Source organism: Leptodactylus fuscus, chromosome 8 (assembly GCF_031893055.1).
Source record: "Leptodactylus fuscus isolate aLepFus1 chromosome 8, aLepFus1.hap2, whole genome shotgun sequence".
NCBI lineage: Eukaryota > Metazoa > Chordata > Amphibia > Anura > Leptodactylidae > Leptodactylus > Leptodactylus fuscus.
Window position 1 is genome coordinate 65507845 of NC_134272.1, and position 20997 is coordinate 65528841.

Below are 20997 nucleotides of genomic sequence, written 5' to 3' on the forward strand. Positions count from 1 at the left end.
TTTTTTTTTTTTTTTAATCGGACACAAAGTCGGACATGCAGGACTTTGTGTCCAGTTAAAAAAGAAAAAAAGCTCACCGGTGCTCACGGCTGGACACGGGCTGCCAGGTTTCCGTCTTCTGTCGGCAGAAGACGGAAACCTGAAAACGGAGTTCGGGTGCTGGTGTGAATCCGCCCTGATTCATTTATTACTCTATTTGTTCCGGATTTAGGAGTCATATGGGCTGTCCTAATCTGTGATTGACATATCTTGGTATGAATAGGACCGCCCACTGGACTCCTAAGTCCAGAGCAAACAGAGCTGTAAATTCATGAAATGCAAATTATACTGGAACTTTTCTAACCAAACTATATATCAATTTGATCAGCTCCCCCTGCTCTATTCCATGTCTCCTGCAGAATAAGCTGTATTTGCATGATGATCTGTAAAAATTACTCTTGGTTGTGAGTAACCAATATAGACTAAAACTAGATTTACATTCGCACTAGCTGAATTATTACACCTTGTGTGATAGAAAACTGGTGTAAAAGCCATGAAAAAAAAAATTGTGAAAAAAATTTCCCGTTTTTAAGAATTGCACCCCATTCATCCCTTTTCTCAAGGGGTACATGGTGGGGACTGGGCTAGCGGCCCCTTCAGATGTACCATTATTTCCGCCATCCTCCATGATGCCGGAAGTCTCTGTCAGTAAGGAGCTAGTGTACATTTCTGTATAGGTGCGCGGACTCCGGAGGTCGTACCTTTTTTATGACTAGGGTCTATAAAGACTGCCATGTAGAATACTAGTGTTGATAAAGCAAGGTCAGATAGGTTTGACCTTCATCAAAATCACGATTAATTGAGCATTGTACCTCGATTACAATTAATGACCGATTACTTTACATGCCACACCCCTATTGATATGCCACATTAAGAATATTGGTTTTGGTTGGTCACATCTGAGCGATCCTGAATGGATAGCATATATTAGACTTATCCTTCAGCCAATGGCTGCGGGTGACAAGATATAAAATAATTGAAATAATTCAAGTTTACAGCCATTTATTGAGCTGACTTTCAGACGCTGTTTACATGCTGCCATCATTTAGATAGGTAGAAAAATATATATAAGTGTGACCGTTCCATTTTTGGGCATATTAGACAGATGTCTGTCAGATCCGTCGGCCATTTACACACACCAATTTGTCTTGATATTGGTCAGATAACAATAATTGATTGGTCCTTATACTTTTCCATGTGGCCTTGTAGACCTTGTTTCGTATGAAAATCATTAATTCATAGCCAAATAAAGTTACATTTACAGTGATGTCAGAATTCCCTATTGAATAAATGTCAGTCATCTGATTAAAGGAAAATGGATGGATGGAGAGGCCGAAACTGGACGTGTAGATCTTTAACCAGTCTTGTATGGGGTTTTTTTTGGGGGGGAGGGCGAGGTTTCTTGTTTTGCGTTTTTTGTTTTTGTTTTTTAAATAAATCCACTATTTGATAGGATGAATTATTGTTTTACCTCTTTAGAATGATTTTCCATATGTTATTTATTGAAATCCTTTACATAGCGCCAACATATTCCACTGCATTGTACTTAGCGTCATGACATACATCAGTCCCTGTCCCCATTGGGGCTCACGTTGTAAATTCCACAGCATATTTCTTGCTATTGGGCGATGCCTTTGCTTATGGAGATGTTTCTGATCATAGTAATATAGTAAATGTGCACGGTTCTAGATAGCCTGATGTCCCTGACATTGGGTAGTCGTGGATGCGTTGCGCAGCCATCCTGCACATTGGTGGTCCAGTATTATGCAAGTCCGTGAAGGATTTTTAACTAGGTAGAAAGTGTCCCTTATCCAGTGTCACAAAGATTGGTGTTCTCCCTGTGCATGCTGCCCTCAGAGGTACAATATGTCTGTCATTGTGCAATGTGACGTTCCAGGCCTGCAGGGAGAGGAGAGGGCGGGGGAGGGCCGAGGAAGGTAGCAGGGCAGAGTATCATTATCAGACGTAATTGATAAATAATATCCCTCATAAATACTGCCAGTCCTTCAATTAGTTTTCTGTAAAGTTCGGGATGGGGAAGTGATGGCCTGTCAAAGTGACAATGGATGACAAAAATTAATAAATTGCCTTCTAAATAGTGCGGACACTTAAGAAAAATTGGGCAGCCAATTTAGCCCAGCGGGAGGTGGGGGGCCGGGGGCTTCTTCTCGTTTTTATTTTGTGCTCTTGTCGGGCCTCTAATGTTGTCTGGGCTTTATTAATGATAACGGAGCCTCCGCTGCCGCTTATGTTGCTACGGGCAACTTTGTTCATTAAAATTAAAGCCGGCGTTTAATCCCATTAGCTGCTCTCTGGGTAGCTCCTGTCGCTGTCAGTATACGGGGGGGAGCGTATGTGGGTCTCTGCCCTGCGGACGGTAGGGTCGCCAGAAATGGCGATGCACTTTATTCGTTCTTCTTTTATCTAAACAAACATATAGATAGAAAACTGTATGTCTGTGTGTGTGTACATATATATATATATATATATATATATAATTTTCTTTATTATTTGTTCCATTCTTCAGGTTACTAAGTGTATGATTTTTTAAATTTTTCCCACCTTTGGCTACAATACGTTGCGGTGCTGAAAGTGTTAACCACCCTTTATTTCTTTTATCAACAAATTTTAATGAGTGTGGCGAATGGAGACGAAGAGTTAGGACTCTCAGCGATCCCCTGATATTACTGCGCTGTCTGTAAATAAATCGTAGCATACGCTATCAAGGCGAATCACTGGAGTTAAAAATGCTTGTTAGAGGAACGTGGGAGTTTTGTGTTTATTTGCTCGTGTTAATTGCTGCCCAACAGTTATTGGTGCAGAAATAAGTGCACACCGCATGTGCAAGGCCGGAGAATATGAAACAAATTGGGTTTGGCACTCCGCATGGCATTAGATGTTGAATATGAAATCCAGGTTAGATTAGAAAAGACGTGAAAAATCACAGGGCGCTCTCCAAACCGTCTGTATGGCACTTCAAGAAGGGTGCGCGGAGCCCCTCCAGTTAGTTATAAATGCGTCTGTCCTTGTTTTCCATTTGTATTTGCTAATAACAATGTGAGATAATGTGCGCTCCGTGGAGATGCAAAGAGAGATGAATGACAGTATCAAACTCATTGTGTCAGGGGGAGAGGGTGGGGGGTTTGAGGGATGCCGAGGACGCAGCCACCTCTGGGGTGAGGATGTTTTCGCAAAGAGACCCTAGTGGGTCAGAGATGCACAGAACAATAACGCACAGTACATTATTTACTTCGAAAAAAATTTTGCCGGTAATCCGTAGCACGTCGATGGGTGTAAGTACGAGTAAGGTTACCTATTATGCCAGTAACAGTCGTATGCCCTGGCAGTTAAGTAGTTAACAAGCGCGAGCGTGGTTCCTGTTATAGATTGCATGCCGCAGCCTCCCGAGCTGCGTGGTATCAATCTGAGCTCCAGTATAATGTTCATGTTCTAGGCGCCGGAGCTGTCATGTGTAAGGAGCTGTGAAGATGTATATTTTGAAGAGCGAAAAAAGAGCAGACCCTGCTTTTTTATCCTGCCACCCTTTAATTGTTGACTAAAATCTAATAACTGTTGTGCTAAATGAGCCATTAAATGTCCTTCTCGTAAAACATTGTGTATCAAATGATTTTAATGTTAGAAGCATAATGTCACTTTCATCTTCATGACAAGAGGCAGATAGCTGGGAACGAGGAGACAGAGAATTAATGATGAGGGAAGCAGGAGCAGGGCTGCTATCCTGCACGGAGGCACGGCGGGGAGACGACGCTGCATTCAGGACCTTGGACAAAGCACTCGGCCATGCTTTAATACACTCAACTTCCTCCATCACCTGGGGTTACAAATTTCACACCTTTATATTCATAGATATTATCAGGAATTGATACATTATTTATTGATGACTAGATAGATAGATAGATAGATAGATAGATAGATAGATAGATAGATAGATAGATAGATAGATAGATAGATAGATAGATGTAGAGGAGCTGAATTTTTATAGTGTTTTTTTCTTGGTGATCCATTTCCAGCTAGTTATATAATCCCATATGTATTCATTTTTTATTCATTTTAGGTTTTTTATATTTGTATAGTATAGATAAGTGCATAGAGATACATTAGTAAGATTATTCATACCAAAATTTATTCTTTTTCACCTCTATTCTTACCTATATGAAATTTCTACTAGGCGAGTAATAAATGGCAATGAGGTAGCATATTGTGTCCATTATGTATTCAGACTTCCCCCTTAGGGTGTCCTTGTAACGCCTACAAGATTTTCCGTATTATTCGACTGTTTTTGTCACATTATGAACGTTTTAGCATGGGTGCAAGGGAACTTTTTTGGGACACTAAAGCTGGGTTCACGCAGAGTTTTTTGGTCAGAAATTTGAGGCGGATTCCACCCCACAATAGAGTCCTATGTAACTAGTGGAAAAAAGAAGCGACATGGACCAGCAGGAGTCAATGAGAGGTGGAAAAACCGCGACATTGTTTTTGCCAAACGCCTCTTCAAAAAATGCTAGCTTTTTTTTCAAGGTCCATACACTGTGCTGGAGGGAAACAAAAACTAAAAAATGCCTCACGTCAAAAAACGCTTAAAAAAACAAACTTTTCCTAATTCCTGAAGCGGATTTTTTTCCTAACCAAATTCCTCTAACAACGTGTGAACTTACCTTAACACATGAAGTATCTTCAAGTGAGCCTCCACTTAACAATACACGGTTCAAGAGTATAAAGTATAATATAGAACTAAAATACCTGTTGCCCCCCTGGTTTAATCCATTTCTCATTTCCTTTTCATTTCTGTAAGGTGACTTCTTAGACTACACTATAAACACTTGGGTAAATTCATTTTTTTTTCTGCAGTTTGCATCTTTTTAACGTCACGTGAGACTATTTCTATTTCTGAAAGTGGTGGGAGGTTTTTGTTTTTTTGTTTTTTCACTGTATAGGGATCACAATGTACATTTTTTCCCCCCCCTATCAGTATGCCTTTTGTAGAATGGGAGGAAATCCACGCAAACACGGGGAGAACATACAAACTCCTTGCAGATGTTGTTCCTGGCGGGATTCAAACCCAGGACTCCAGCGCTGTAAGGCTGCAGTGCTAACCACTGAGCCACAGTGTTGCCCCCTTTAAGTGGTGTTTTTGTGCTGACCTCACCAGATTTCTGAAAATGGGTGGGGACAGGGCATCGGGAGACCTATGGGGTGCGCCACTGTCATGATTTACACCACCTCTGTGCTATAACCGACAATAACTGTCTAATTCATGATAAGATGGCACCTTGTCACAAATTAAGCCTATCCTCTGTCAGTGTACAATACACCAGATTTGATGAATCTAGCATTGTTTTGTGGTAGCCTGGGACACTCCTTTTTGCTCTTGGGTGTACCAGCTGTAAGATTGGGAAAGGTCTCAGACTACCAAAACACTGCGGACATAGAGCCGTCTGACAAGCTCATGGCCATTTTCAGAAACAAAGATATTAATGGAGACACCAGGTAGTTTAACTATGCACTACGCGTTTATTGTGAAATTTCTGTCATGATTTGGAGGGTCTATTTAAGTAGATTTTTGGTTCTTTTTTTTAATTATGGTTTCGGTTTAACATTAGCTACAAGCTGGTGATTTATTTGTGGAGTAACATCCAATACAGTTGTTATGCAGGGGCTTGCTGCAGCCGGCCTGTGGGTCTCAAGCTGGGAGAAAATGGTTCTATTAATTGTTGGCCTTGGGAGAGATAAGGAGGGGACAGCAGGAGGGGCAGGTGATGGAGCATCATGGTAATGGACCCCAGGTTGGAATGATTGTGGACATGGGTGGGTGGTAATGACCTTCCCAAGGTTCTGGTTTCACCTTCTGCTGGGGCTTTAATGGTTTTTCTGTTTATAGCCTATTTCTGATAAAGGTGCACTGGTAACAAGCAGCGAAGTGTATGACGTGGTTTTTCTTACCTTCATAGATTAGGTTTGATGCTTAGTACCGACATTGATCTGAATCCGAAATCTCATTGTAAATCATGCTGAATATATACAGGAAGATTTGCTGCATACAACCAATTCTTACCGCACCCAGTTATTGGTATCCACGTACAATAGAATCCTGCGTTTCTTTGCAGAATATTTTCTATTTGTTTGATCTTCTTTAGAACATGTACTAAAATGAACCTCTTAATATTGAAATTAAGGTCGATTAAAGGGAACCCGACACATTGAATACAGGTTGACTATTGCATATTACAATTTATTGTCTACTATTCACACTGGTATAAATATGACGCATTTGTGGCACATCTAGTTTAGGCTAAAAATTTTCAACTTGCTAGACATATAGGTGTAAATTCTTAGAAAAAGGGGCGTGGCTTAAAATGCTAATTGTAAAATCCTGGCTCAAACTAAGGGTCCATTCACACAGAGTTTTTTGGCGCTGATTTTGATGCTGAATCCGCATAAGAATCCACGTGGGAAAAAAACCTCCCATTGACTTCGGTAGTGGAAAAAGGAACCCATTGAAGTCAATGGGAGGGGGGGTTTTTTCCACGTGGATTCTGATGCGGATTCAGCGTCCAAATCAGCGCCAAAAAAACTCAGTGTGAATGGACCCTAAGCCAACTGAAAGGTGATGTAATTCCAGACTAGACAGCAGGGCCGTAGAATAGGAACGAATTCTGGGTAGAGTCCAAGTTACCGACACTGGTTTCAAAATAAAATTATTCATTAATTTTAATTGTATTATACTGTTTTTAATATTGCATAATTAATTAGACTTCTAGTTTTTGCATATTTACTTTCATAGAATTCAATCACCGTCTTTTTAATGAATGAGAGAATTTTTACTGCTTGCAACTAACCATGACTTTCAGCCATTTAGGAAGTTGTCTGAGTCAGAGCAGGATTTGGAGTCTGGTTATGGTATCGGCGTTGTTGGTTTGGCCTATTGAATCCACAGCCCTGCTAGACAGTAAAATTTAACAACCTACATTAGCCACATTGACAAATCTGGTGTATTTTACGTTAACTATTAGTAGATCTGGGCCAGAGTCTGATCTGCAGAAGTAGCTGAACAGAATGCTATATAGTGGGCACTCACGAAGTGTGACCGACCACTGGGCTCCTAAGCACAGAAAGAGCAGGGCGATAAGTGGAGAAAATACGAGTTATTGAATCTTTTCCCACAATCTGCTTTGTGGAATGTAACCGGTGCCCTTTAATTGTGTTGTTTAATCTCTTTTAACAGATTTAAAGGGACTTTCCTGAAAAATTAAGGGCCCTCTAATCAAACATTATTGGCACTCATGTTCATGGGCTGTGGCGTAGCTCAATCCTAATTTACCTATTATTCGGTCATGTGAATTTGGGTTTCCCTTTTTCAGACTTTTGTTAGATGCGCCCAAATCTCTTACGAGCAGCCATATCATGCCTACGTAGAACATTGTATAGTCAGAAAGCTAAGGTATAGGGGCGGCACGGTGGCTCAGTGGTTAGCACTGCAGCCTTGCAGCGCTGGAGTCCTGGGTTTGAATCCCACCAGGAACAACATCTACAAGGAGTTTGTATGTTCTCCCTGTGTTTGCGTGGATTTCCTTCTATTCTACAAAGACATACTGATAGGGGAAAAAATGTACATTGTGATCCCTATATGGGGCTCACAATCTACATTTAATATAAAAAAAAAGCTAAGGTATGTATCTGCATCTTGTGCAACTTTAAGCACCAGTTGTGGATTTGGAGGAGCATACTCAACGCGCATAAACCATCCAGTCCAATGGCATCTGCTTTAACAACGCCAAATAATGCAGCCATGTGCAATACAACAACAAAGGCGGCATAGCCCTAAAACTAACTGTTTGCCCTTAAAACATGACGATTTGACCAGCTAAGTCCACCGGCTGTTCTCTTCTGGTTGATAGGTGGGACCATGGTTGGTACACCATCCATATTTAGATGGAGCATTTTCACGCCGTGCTCTCCAGTAGCCTTTACCACACAAAGACATATGAGCCAGTTAAGAAAATTAAAAAGAATCTGTCTTCCACCTTGGCCCCATCTTCCCCGTCTCCTTTTTCCTCTATCCTCATCACCTCTTCCCTCCTCTGTGTTTCGCTATCTGCCGCTAGCCCAAATTGGAATGTATCTATCATTATTAAAATGTACATTGTGTGTGTGTAGGGGGCGCCAGGCGCAGGGCAGCAAGCTTCTCCTGTCGTTATCCCGCTCTCTTTATTATTGTAAATTACTGCCGCGCTCTGGAGAGGTGAGCGGTTTAGCCAATTAGTGGCATTTGAGTTGGATTTGCTTGTCATTAGCTGTGCTCCTGTGCAGGGCTCTTTGATGCCGGCTCCTGTGTGATGTCCTCCCAGCGGTGAGATGTTGGTAATGACAGAGGGGTCACTGGGGTGATGCGACCCCGCCACCAATATCCTTTTATTGTTTTATTTCTTTCTTTTTTTTTTCTTTTTTTTTTGTTTCCCAGGTTTAGCAAATAGGGCATTGACAATAACAAGTCCCCTCTTAGCACCCTGCCTGGGCTTCTGGGAGCCACTGACGGCTCTATTAAAGTGTAATGTTCAGCAACCCCCCCACCACCATACAGGAATATTGCCAACAGAAGGTGTTGAGGTGTGATTAGGGCACTCTGATTAACTACATGAGAGCGAGGGCTCCGCAACATTGCAACAGGAACATGCCATGAACTGGTTTTAGTTGGAAGCGTTAACCCTTTTCTTCCTTCTCACTGTCCGTTTTTCTAGTCTTTCCTTTCCATTTGCACTTCTTTCGTGCAGTCCATCTGTCCGCTACCTTCTCATAGAGACAGGCGTGCTGCAGAGGATAGAAGGGATTTCTGTAGGAATGCCTGTGTGATATAGACTCATACCTGTTGGAAGAAATATAGATACAGCGACCATATGTAATGGGGACTGACATGTTAAACCCTATGCGTTTCTTAGTCTGTCTCTGTCGCATATCATCAGCGCCTCCCTGCCCCTGGTCAGTCTTAACGCGACCAACCTCTCCCTCTGCAGGCAGAGTCGGATCGATAAATCTTTGCTGGTAAATAATTGCTATTGAACTGTGTTCCCATGCAGGAGTGTGAGCGCTCTGTTGTGACAGCCTGGGGGGGAACATCTCCCTTCTATGTCAATCGCTTCATTTCAGACTGGGGAGCATACCTGGGGTAGAGATTTTACTCCCTGCTCGTATGGCTGACCAGAGCTTAGTCTGTCTTTGACAGTCTACTTGTCATTGCACTTTTATCATAATGATAGTTGTGTATTACATGAGTCTTTACTGAAAACCAAAGGCTGCCACTGACAGCTTGCTCCGCTTCCATTATTTACCATGTTACATTTACTCGTAGTAATTTGTCAAATCATCAATGAACAATCGCTCCAGCAATGTGTTGGACATTTCCATCAGCGCAGTGATCAGATGTATGATGCCGCTATCTAATGTGCGTTCGATCATAGTAGTATATGCGTTGTAGGAGCTAGTTAAGCTCAAAATAATTTTTAGGTTTTAGTTGTCTTGTTCTTTTCATGCATCTTGTTATGAACAATTAGAAATGAACCAATTGTATGATGCTACAGGGAGAGAAAATGATGTATGCATCTCATTTGTGAATGCATTCCGTGTTTTGGCTAAAAAAAAGAGGGTTTACCTAATGCACTGTATTACCTGAAGCTGGCCATTCATGTAAGATCAAAGATGGCGGCTTTTGACATCAATGTAATACATTCATTGACAAAAAAAAAAATAAAATAACACACCAAGAAGGATTTGTTAGAATCGAATGAAATTTTCTATCTATAAATGGATTATTGGGGAAAACTGGCTCTAGCCAGGATACAAGACAAGATACGGTTGGGTGTGGATTTATTCAGGTTCCTTATAGTGTCCTGTTTGCCCACAGATATTGCAGCTTCGCCGTTAGATCCTACACTCTTGTAGGTTTTTGAGGCTTGTGTCCCAGCTGGTCCCATAAATGCTCAGCTGCAATAAATCTGGTGACAAAGCAGGTCAAAGAAGTGGGTCTGGCCGGGACTTTACTGGGGAACCTTTGTAGTGTGTGGGTGAGCATTATCCTGCAGAGAAGTGTAGAGCACTGTCGTGAGAGGCAACACAAGTCCGTGCAGGGTGTCCTGTACTACAGGGTGTTCATATTACTGTTAGGGGTGACCGACTTCTTGTATGTAATGGAAGCCCAGATCCACAGCGAAGGCTGGATTAAAACGATCACCACAAGGCTCCATTCCTGAAGATGACCATCTTTGAATCACAAACTTGGATTCGTCACTGAAACCATTACAGTCCCAGTGTGTAGCAATCCTGGTTTCTTATTCACAATACCACTGTAAACAAAGGCAGTGATGGCTGTCTGTCTGTGGCAAGACACGTAATATCTGCCAGTGGCTTGTTTCCATTTCCTTTCTAAATTAAACATGCATGCTTGGCTATGAGCCACAAGGAGGTCCACCTAATCTATCTAAAGATATACTATTGAAGCTATTACATCACCTCCTCCTTTTGGAGGGATCCACCTTTACTGAATGTGCTGAGATGGACATACAGGTGCCATTTATCAGCTCTCCATCAGCCTGGCACAGACAACATGCTATGGTAAGCTGGTCTTCTGAATCGGCCGGGTTTCTCTACATTTCAGAGGAGATGTACAGTATACATAGGAGGGCGCTACCATTGCTCCAAAGGGCAACAAGTGACTTCTTCCTCTTGCTTCAGATAACTAATTTGCATATTGCAAGAAACATTGACATCTTGGCAATGCAGGCCGTGATTCACAAGGGAAAACACTGTTTGATTCAGGTAACCATAACCTATCTATCTGACTGGCAGGTTGATATGTTGGGTTCTGGATTTAGACTCCCTGTAAACAGCTACCATTTAACTCAATGGGAGGTGGAAAATTCTGGCTACAGAGAAATTGTGTGACTATACATTGGGCAACCGGAGGACCTGAGTGCTGGCACATATAGCTGTGGCATGGTCTATTCCTATAGTGAGTTCACCAGTGGCCCTTGGCTCCACCAGGCGTACTATAGCAAATATGTCTCCAGTTGTGGCCATGCATTACCTATTCCTCTATAATCGGGCTGTCCAATTGGATTGCTGCTTACACTCCTGAATATAAGAATGACTGTGACTGGTCCAGGATGTATAGTAATAGAAGACAATGGAGAGATCATGTTACCCATTTATACACAGCAACTAGTTTCAGAATTTTTTATGCTTTTTATTTGTAGTGGGGTTTTTTGTTTGCTTTATTTTTTCCTCAAATGAGACCATGTGGTTTTTGCCATGAATTGAATTGAATGACCAATCCTACTTCTGGATACATGCCAATGAAGTAATATCTGACAAAGCATTATGGAAAATGTCAGAAAAGTTGGCTAGTAGTCTTGCTGGCTGCTTTAAGTACAATATCCTGGTCTCTTGTTACCGCTCTAACTTCTCATCGTTCTTTTATAGGGTATGCTGCTGAAACGAAGTGGAAAATCCCTAAATAAAGAATGGAAAAAGAAATATGTAACTCTCTCTGACAATGGAGTCCTTACCTATCACCCCAGTTTACACGTAAGTACAGTGCTGCCCCCTGTAGGTTATATGTGAATTTACAGTTGTAGTACACTTGCCAGTATTAGCCCTATTGTCCTAGTGGATCCTTAAAGGGGCTTTCCAAGGGGTTTTTCTTGCAATAGTCCTCTCAGGCACAATGTGGTTTGCACAAAGTTTGCACTATTAGGGCTAGTTCACACGGAGTTGCGCATGTACACATTCGGTGTACATACGGAGCAGTGCATTAGTATTCCACGTTGGATTAAGCCCAAATGAATGGGCCGGACCCTCACGCCATGGACGCCACGGCTGATTCAGCCGATACAAGATAGGGCAGCTCGCTTCTTTTCTCCACTACTAGCTAGAGGAATTCCGCATCAAAATCCGCTGACAACTTGCCCCATGTGAAATAGCCCTAAGTAAATCTGAGCCATTGTAAATCCCTTATGTGGAATCGTAGTCTTACAGGAGGCAAATTTTGGCCAATGCAAATTACATGAGGGCAGCACGATCACTACTGATGTGTTATGTACAAGTACATGGGCCAGTTATTCCTATGAATACTTGTTCCCAATAAATAACCCAATAATCACCATTATAGTAGGCACTTTAAGTGTTGCAAAATCTGGTGACCCGCATCCTGATCCCATGTTGACGTGAAAAATGTTGAATGTTTAACCTCTTAGATGCTGCAGTCATTTTGTGTATTTCAATCCAGCCGGCTCCCTGGCAGTATCATGGCGGGAGGTGTTAGGCGACAGACAGTTTTCATCATTGCCAGGAGCCTATAGATGTCTTTCAGGGCTGTCATCCTTTAACTTCTATACCACCATGCGACAGTTGCCATTTGGACCTGCCACTCAATGGATTTAAGTTGAGGTTCACCAAGTTTTGCAGGACCTTTTTGAATGATGACTACTTGAGCATTCATATGACGCGAGAGGCCTCCTGTAGTGGTTCTGCGAGTGCACAAAATATTAAGACTGGAGGGGCAACACGGTGGCTCACTGGTTAACACTGTAGCCTTGCAGTGCTGGAGTCCTGGGTTCGAATCCCCCCAGGAACAACATTTGCAAGGAGTTTGTATGTTCTCCCCGTGTTTGCGTGGATTTCCTCCCACTCTACAAAGACATACTGATAGGGAAAAAAAAGTACATTGTGATCCCTATATGGGGCTCACAATCTATATTAAATTAAAAAAAAAAATATTAAGACTGGCTCACAATTTGATGGTCTTTATAAATTCACCTCGAAATTTGCAGTTTCATTGTGTGTAGCCATCATGAATTCTACATGTTTTCTACATGAATTCTGCACAGTCATAACAGATAGAATCCACGTGACCGAGTGTGCATCCGATGTGGCGCCAAGGTTGCAGCAGCATGCATTCGGATGACACCCGAAGTGACATTGGAGAGCGTTTATGTTTCTGGGCACTTCCAGTCAACACGGATCATTTTAGTGCAGGTCCTATTCTGCTCTATGTCATTGGAACAGAATGGATGGATGACATAGGAAACAACCCTAATAGATGATAATGCACATGGATGTCACGGAGTGTCCTCTGAGTGAATCCCATTGCAAACTTGGCTCCACATCAGATACATGTGTATAGGATCTTATTCTCACAGCATATTTAAAATCATGTTCAACGTAGTGATCAAAAAGCCAGGCCAGATCGTGTCACCTGAAATACTGAAGCTCATGTGACAAGATACCATCCCGCTGTTGCGTGTCCATATATGGCTCAGTTATACACCTGTATTATGGAGAGGTGAATACTACCTTACTCTCTCTGATGTAGTTATCACTTCTGTGGGAACTTTTCTATGATGGTAAGTTTAGTAGTAAGTTGTATGTTGGTGAATGAGAGTATCCCATAGTGTGCCTTGATGCTGATATGTGCATTAAGCCTACGTTTGGGATTGATATCCCATGTGTTGAAGTGTTAATTTCTGCTCTGGCCAGTGTGTCCTGCTGGTCGGCTGTAATAGGAGGCCTCCGTTGTGACGTGCCAGCAAACTGTCCCCTCCTCAGGTGAACAACTCCACAAGCTCTTCATTACATCCTTGTCAAAACTGAAAAATTCTCTAATCAACAGCAATCTGTCCGCGGCCCCCCGGACCGCTGGCGGTGTCCCCCCCCCTCTATCTGCTCACTGGCGCTCACGTCTCCAGGCTGCTGATTACATTAGGCTAAGCTGCAGAGGAAATGAACCGTGTCTTATTTAGGTGCAAGTAGCTCCCACGTAGCCGGGGCCTGGGGCACTTTTAGAGCATTTTATGGCATTAAAATTAGTGTTGCTTCCCTCTGTGCTGCTGCGTGTAATGCCTTAAACTCAATAAGCAAAAGGCGAGCGAGCCCCCACTTCTCTCTCCGTTATGCCGAGAGGTTATGCTTTTTTTTTTCTTCCTTCTCTACTAGATGAGTCTTATGTCTGAAAATCTTGGTTGGAGAAGGGCAATGGCAATACAACTTAGGATATAAGAGGATATTAGTCCTCATAGTGTTAATGGACTTGTATTAACGCAAACATCGGAATAATGACCCACGTGTATGAAATCCAGATCATAAAATATTGTTAGCAGAGCATCACTTGATAGAGATTCATGTAAGGTTTTACTAAATCCACTATTTATGTAATATATATTTATATACTGTATATAGTGCATAAGTCATACATAAAGTGCGATATTGAGGTTTCCACATCCCTTTCCCTATACACTGGAGAGCCCTAGGACATAACCCTAAGTTTGTAGAGGCACAGCAGACTGCGGTATGCTATTGTCTTTTTTTTCCCTACCGTCTGCACTAGCTAATTGTTGCAGTTTTAAGAAGCTGCCCTGGGGGTCTGATGATATCTCTCCACAACCCCTCCTTACCCTGCGACTAAACCACTTGCTTCCCTGCCAGTCCCAGAGCAGGGCCCCCATGAGATGACAATCATGGGGTGCAAAACGGCAGCCAGACCCCGCGGAGACCCCACTCTCCCAGCAAAGATCCCCCCTCCCACTGCGCAGTGTGCGCCACTCTATCTCACCACATCTCATTTGCATCTGGGACATCAATTAGCATGTTTGTTGAGGCTAATTGAATGAAACTCAATCATAGCCCTTAATTGCTTGCCTATGTAAAAAGAAATCACATTAATGCAGCTAATTAAGTGTATGGCAATAAGATGCAACATAATTAGGGGAAGCAATGTTAACCCTTTCCTAGGCATAACTTGGGGGGGGGGGGGCTGGAAGTGCATTGCCAAACAATATGTGCATCTGTTTCTGTGCCATGTTATGGCTTCTCTCCTGGTGGTGGAAGAGTTAAGATGAATAGCAATGTCAGACAGCAAGGAGCACAAGGAGGCGGGTCTGCGCTTTATGGATGCATTTCTCATAACAAATTTAGGGTCTCAAGAATGACCAAAGTTTACAAAAAGAGAGGCACTCGTCTCAGCTGTATACACAATGCGGTCTCCTATAGGTCAGTACATTGTGTTGTACAGGGCAGGAAGGGTTTGGCTGCGTCCTCGTAGTCTTGTATAGCGTATTTAGCTATATGGCATAGATTTTAATAATGATACCGTTTCTGTTGCTGTAACACGCTGGGCGCCAGTCAGTGCTGGAGGTCTCAGTAGCTGTGTGATATGCAGGACAGGGGCCAGCTACTCTCGCTGATAATCTCTCCGCTTGTGCGGCTTTATTTGTTTCCTATGTTAAGAGATTAGCGACAGAGAGAGCAGAACATGCTAATAGCTTAGCAATTATGGCTTTTTTCAGGGTTTAGAGGGGCAGGATAGGGGCTTGTGAAGGGAGGGGGGTCTTGGAGTAGACCCCAGAGACTTGTTAAATGTTCTTAATCTCACAAGTGTCTGAGCTGCCTCCTTCTCAAGCCTTGTTAAGTGGCCGTGTACCTTGATCTTGTGCTGTTTGCCTCTGATCAGTGATTTTGGATTGATGGTGGCTGGGGGAGACATCTGCATTTGTGAACCAGGACACACAGCCTGTTACTGGTGTCTGCGTGGTGAAATGAGGCCAGCTTGACAAATACACATCATTCAACAACCGATACACAATATGTTTGTACAGGGAGGAGATTCGAGATTTCTGGCGTGGTTTTCAAATAAGCATATTTAGTAGGATTTGGGGCGTCTGTCTATTAAACCATCTTTCTTACATTGTCACACCTAGTCTTATGGTGGTCTGATCTGATCTACTGTATTCTGCTCCTATAAAGGAACTTCATAGTAAAAAAGTTTGTTTTCCTCTTGTGTGGAGTCCCTTAATAGCAATGTATACGCATATATGTATATATTTTTAGTTGGCTTGCGCTCACAGGTACTGGATTCCTAATGCCGACAACCGATAAGGAAAATGTCCTGGCCATAGGGATTTCGACCAGGCTTTAATACAGACTTTTATGCTGGCCATACATATTAGATAAATATTGACTGAGCCCATAGATTTCCCCTAAGTGAAAATGTATTGACAAGATGGTTCTGCATTCGACCATGTAACATATATGGGGGTATCGCGGCTTCACCTGATGCCAAATTTTTGAAGATGTAAGGATCACGCAGCTTGACATCCAATCCTTTTGTTCCTCAGAATATAAGCTGCCACCAGGTTTACGTGGCTTCGGGTTACCCCACAGTCCCAAATCTGTACACTTTGGCTGAGCATGCATATGTATATGGGTGGGGGTGGGGGGGGTCATTCTCATGCAGCGCCACAATTATATAATACTATTAAGCCACCTACTACTCCAACTGCATTTACAGTAGATGTAATATCTAAAAAGAAATCTCTGGATGAACCCTACTTAATGTCTTTCCCATATCGTATAGTATACATTAGCCATTGACTCCCAATGGAAAAAAGAGCATATACCACATGTTGTTGTGGTTTCCATTGGAGGTATACCTCAAAAAATACCCCATATATGTAGACTGAAGCAAAAGATGAGCTGTAAACAGACCCTCGGGTGTACCATACATATGATCATTGACTTCTATTTCTGCAATGACCTCACCCCTAAATAATAGTTCCAGGTTAAGAATTAGCACATATAATAATAATGAAGTAAGGACTGTTTAGTTTCTCATTCAGTTTTTATCACCCTTTATATACACATAAAGGGTGATAGAAACATATAAACCTAAACAAATGTCTGTAAGTTTGTGTTAGATTGTGCAATAACAAATCTGTATCTTTCAGGATTATATGCAGAATGTCCATGGCAAAGAGATTGACCTCCTCAGGACTACAGTTAAGGTTCCAGGCAAGAGGCCTCCTCGAGCAACATCATCCTGTGCACCGATCGCCAGTCCTAAAACTAATGGCCTGACCAAAGAGGTCAGCGGGCTACAGATCTCCCCTAATACAGGTATGGACCCTCCTGTCTTAACATGTCATTACATTCAGCCACAGGCACATATACTCATACCATATTGAATGGGTGTGAGTTTTAAAGGACATTACCACCCTAGACATGTATGGCCTAATACTATAATACTATAGTCCGTATTTGACTTTTGCACCTCCAGGACACACCTACTGTATATCCATGAAAGGTGATAAAGTGCTGATAGTCATTAAATTCCTTTCTTCAACCTTGAAAAATAATAGATGTTTCGGGATCCAAAATCTGTGGATCTTTAATGTTTGAACTTCTGAAACCAGGTCAACACAAAGATTCTTTTGAACTCAGATTATTACTATTGTAGGAATCACAAGATGTAAACCATGGTTTCCTTACTGTGGCCAAGTTGTCTTCTCCTGCATGTAGCCCACAATAAGGAAATCATGGCTGGGTTTCTGATACGTCCCAGACCATAGAAAGTTCCTGCATTCATTGTCTAATCCATTGGCAACTGATCAAGACAACAGATGTCACCACTAACATGATTAGAGCAAATTGTTAAAATGTTTAATTACTTACATTTGCTAAATTCTTTACAAATTTGGCAGGTGACAGGTATAGTCTATTCTTGTATATGTCCACCAAACCTCTTTAGGGCGGGACGCACATTGCTGTGCACTGAAAGCATCAGGGGTGCCATACTATGTGAGGAAATGTCAATAAGTCTTTAGTCAATTGTTTTTGTTTTCCTATTATATTTTTCAACATATCCCTCAAAGATGGCGTCAGGCTTGGTTCACATCTACATGTGGGTCTCCGTTCGGAAACCTAATGCACAATAAAATGTGGTTACCTTAGGAAACCTGCAGAGCCCATAGACTGTAATGGTTTGTGTTTGGTTTCTGCTCGAAAAGAGCAAAAAATGTGGAGAGAAAAGCGCTGCTCGTCCGGAGTGGCAAACGCAGATGTGAACCAAGTGTCAGTCATATACTGCCAAATTACAAAAGAGGAAAGGTAGATGGGGCACGTGATATACTGTTATGTCTCATCTGGGTGTCTGCTCACTCAGATGACATTTATCACAAATGAGTTCTAGTTACAAACCATAGCACTAACCCATGTTGCTTAATGGGCACTGAGTGATGATGTCAGCCGCATCTGAGCCTTGTTTGATCAATTTACAGTATTTGTCTTCAGCCAGACTCATCCATGAAGCGCTGTTTTAAGTTTAAGTTCAGGAGTACTGGTGACCATAGCGGAAAATTTGCTTACCCAGAAGGATTGGGGTGGTGGAGATAGGTTAGAGGGGGTAAGTCACAAACAACCAAAGGAAAGCGAAACAAGTATAACTCACGGTTTCAGCCCTGAGTATACCGTCACTAGTATACCCAACCAAAGTTTGACACTTGAATGCTAGGTTCACACTAGTGCTGCCTCTCAACTCTTCTGGTGTGTCAGAGGATCAGAATAACGGAGAAGCAGACCGTTAACATAGCATTACACATGGAGCCCGGCAGACCTCATTGTCCGCCCTTTGTGCAGGTCTCCAAAAATTTTCAGTGGACACTGAGACAGGGTCTCCAATGTAGGCTAAGATATGTGTGTGGATGGAGCATCATATTTCTCTGGATGGCAAGAATAGTTAGTGGAGCATATAAATAAATGCTCATCCTAGAGGGAGTATAAGTAGGACACATGGGTGTACTCTTCCCCTGTACAACATCCAGTGAAGGATCTTGAAAAGCATGCACTCCTACTACCAAATTGTTGGCTCAGTACAGTCTCTGTTTTCCCTACACACGTGATTTGGGAACAGGACATTAAGTGGATTATTTACTACCTTTCAGATGGCAAATATTGAAGATTTATCCATCAAACGAGCTATCATAATGGACTAACCGATGTGAAACTAGAGATTATTCAGTCCTGTACTAAACACCAACCTTTGTGATCAGGAGCGCTATGTTAAATCTTTCATGGAAGATGTTGGGACTGTCTTCATAAAATGCTCCATCAGTCTCTAAACTTTGTAAAATATTTAGAAGTAGTTTTCCACCAATACCCTATATGACATATTTCCTCTGTGGCACAATGGCAATGCTCCTGTAGCTCCAAACATCTAATTTGCATATTAAAAAAATGGGCGATGTCTTACCCTGATTCAGGTGAACCTAACCTATCTGTCTTTGGGACTGAGCTGATATGTTAGGTTCTGGTGATAAGACTCCCTTTAATTATAGCTACACCTTCATAATATTCTGCATTAAGTGCTGAATGTGATACATAGAAGCCTACGTGTATCATGCTAAGCGTTGTTTAGCAGTTTAGACACAACGGGGCATATTTATTTTGTCTTGTACACTGCACACGCAAAGAACTTGTGACTTTTTTAAAAAAAAATTTTTTACTCTTTTATGCCACCTTTGGCACTGCCCCAAAAACTGGACGTGGCTAATAGGAGTGCCATTAGCTCCGACAGGTTTATCAACATTTATGCTAGAAATCTGGTGTAAATGAAGCTATGAGCTAACGTACATTCCCCCTCCAGGCGTACAGCGTATAGTTTTTACAACATCTGCCATTCCCCTTTGTAGGCGGAGGTCTCATGTGGCCGAAACACAGCTTTTTTTTGTTGCAGATTTTGCTGCGTTTTTTTTGCACCAATTCCAAGAATGACTACAAAAGGAATGGGAAACATATAGGAAGTTCTTATACCGTTTGCTCAATCCACTCCTGACTTTAGCTCAAAAAACCGTAGCAAAATCTCCAACAAAAAATAATCTGTTTCTGCAACGTGCGGCCTCAGCGTTAGACTATAACATGGCTGTGGCCAGCTTTTTGTCCATCTTTTAGGCACATTTATGAGGCTAAAATCCACAATTCTTGCAGAAAAAAAATGACCAGATTAGACCTATTTAGGGCTGGTCTAAAGGTTTACCTACATGTGGGATAGTTTTTTGGGGTTTTGAGAACAGATTTTTGGTACAAGACAATAAGTAGGTGATATAAACTAGACTCAATGGTCTAAAGATGGGCCAAGTTTATCATCTTACGTTGGCCATAGTGATAAATCTAACGCATTTTTAAGACTGTCTATGTACGGAGTGGAGATTAGTAAATCTGGGCCAGTGCGTACAAGTAAAAGAAATAAAATTCACAGCAGAATTGACGTGCAATGTACTATATAAACTAGCTGCCTAGTATTCCCAGCCAAAGTAAATGTGTCCACTGTGAAAAATTACATACAGTATGTTACAGTCACTGCCCAGTTCTTAATGGGAAGGGACATGTATGAGCTGTAAAGAGTCGGCAAGCCACAGGGATACTTGACGGGCTAAATCCATCCCATGAGACTCAGAGTGCTTTGGTGGAATAACATTATTTGTTCAGGTTAAGCATGGAGAGAAGGCGTTGAATTTCCTGCGTATACGGGATACAAGTATAGATTCAATAAGGGGTGTAGTTGCACTTAGGCTCTGGTACCTGACATGTACCAATGCCCCCTCTGCCGTATAAGAGGCTCACAGTACTATATATAGCCCAATATTGTAATTTTTTATATACCATAAATAAAGTTTATTGACCTTTCTCTATTAATAATTCTTCTATGAAATAATAATAAAAAATAATAAATAGCCCTTGATGGTTATTGAGGCCCTGGTACAGATTTTACATCAGGCCCCAGGAGCTTCCAGCAATGCCACAGTCAGCCGCTCATTACTTGGAAACATGTTGGGCAATAGCTTGTGAATTTCCAATGAACAGTCCTGCCTAGCAGTAGATACAGTATCATCCAGTGTTGTGCAATTGAATTTTCTAGCAATTTCTTATTCTCGTATTCTTGCTTAAAACATGTAAAACTCATTGGCAGCTTCCCACTCTGAGAGGCAGGACGACTCCCCCCCCCCCCCCTCTGTTCCTCCACTCTCCACTAGCCCCAGGTCTCTCTCGTAATGTTAAATCCATCAAGAGACAAGGGGCTGATTTTTACCCAAAACCACTAATGTGTTTTCAGCGTTGAACTGC

The 20997-nt window shown here is 42.0% G+C and overlaps 1 protein-coding gene across 8 annotated transcripts in view; it reads left to right on the forward strand.

Moving 5' to 3' along the window:
* AGAP1 (ArfGAP with GTPase domain, ankyrin repeat and PH domain 1) overlaps positions 1-20997 on the forward strand; it is a 307085-nt gene that overhangs the window by 227353 nt on the left and 58735 nt on the right. For all 8 annotated transcript variants that reach the window (XM_075283916.1, XM_075283915.1, XM_075283917.1 and 5 more), the window contains 2 exons: positions 11530-11634; positions 16827-16995. In XM_075283916.1, coding sequence (XP_075140017.1) covers positions 11530-11634; positions 16827-16995 — 274 coding nt within the window. The remainder of the gene's footprint in view (positions 1-11529; positions 11635-16826; positions 16996-20997) is intronic.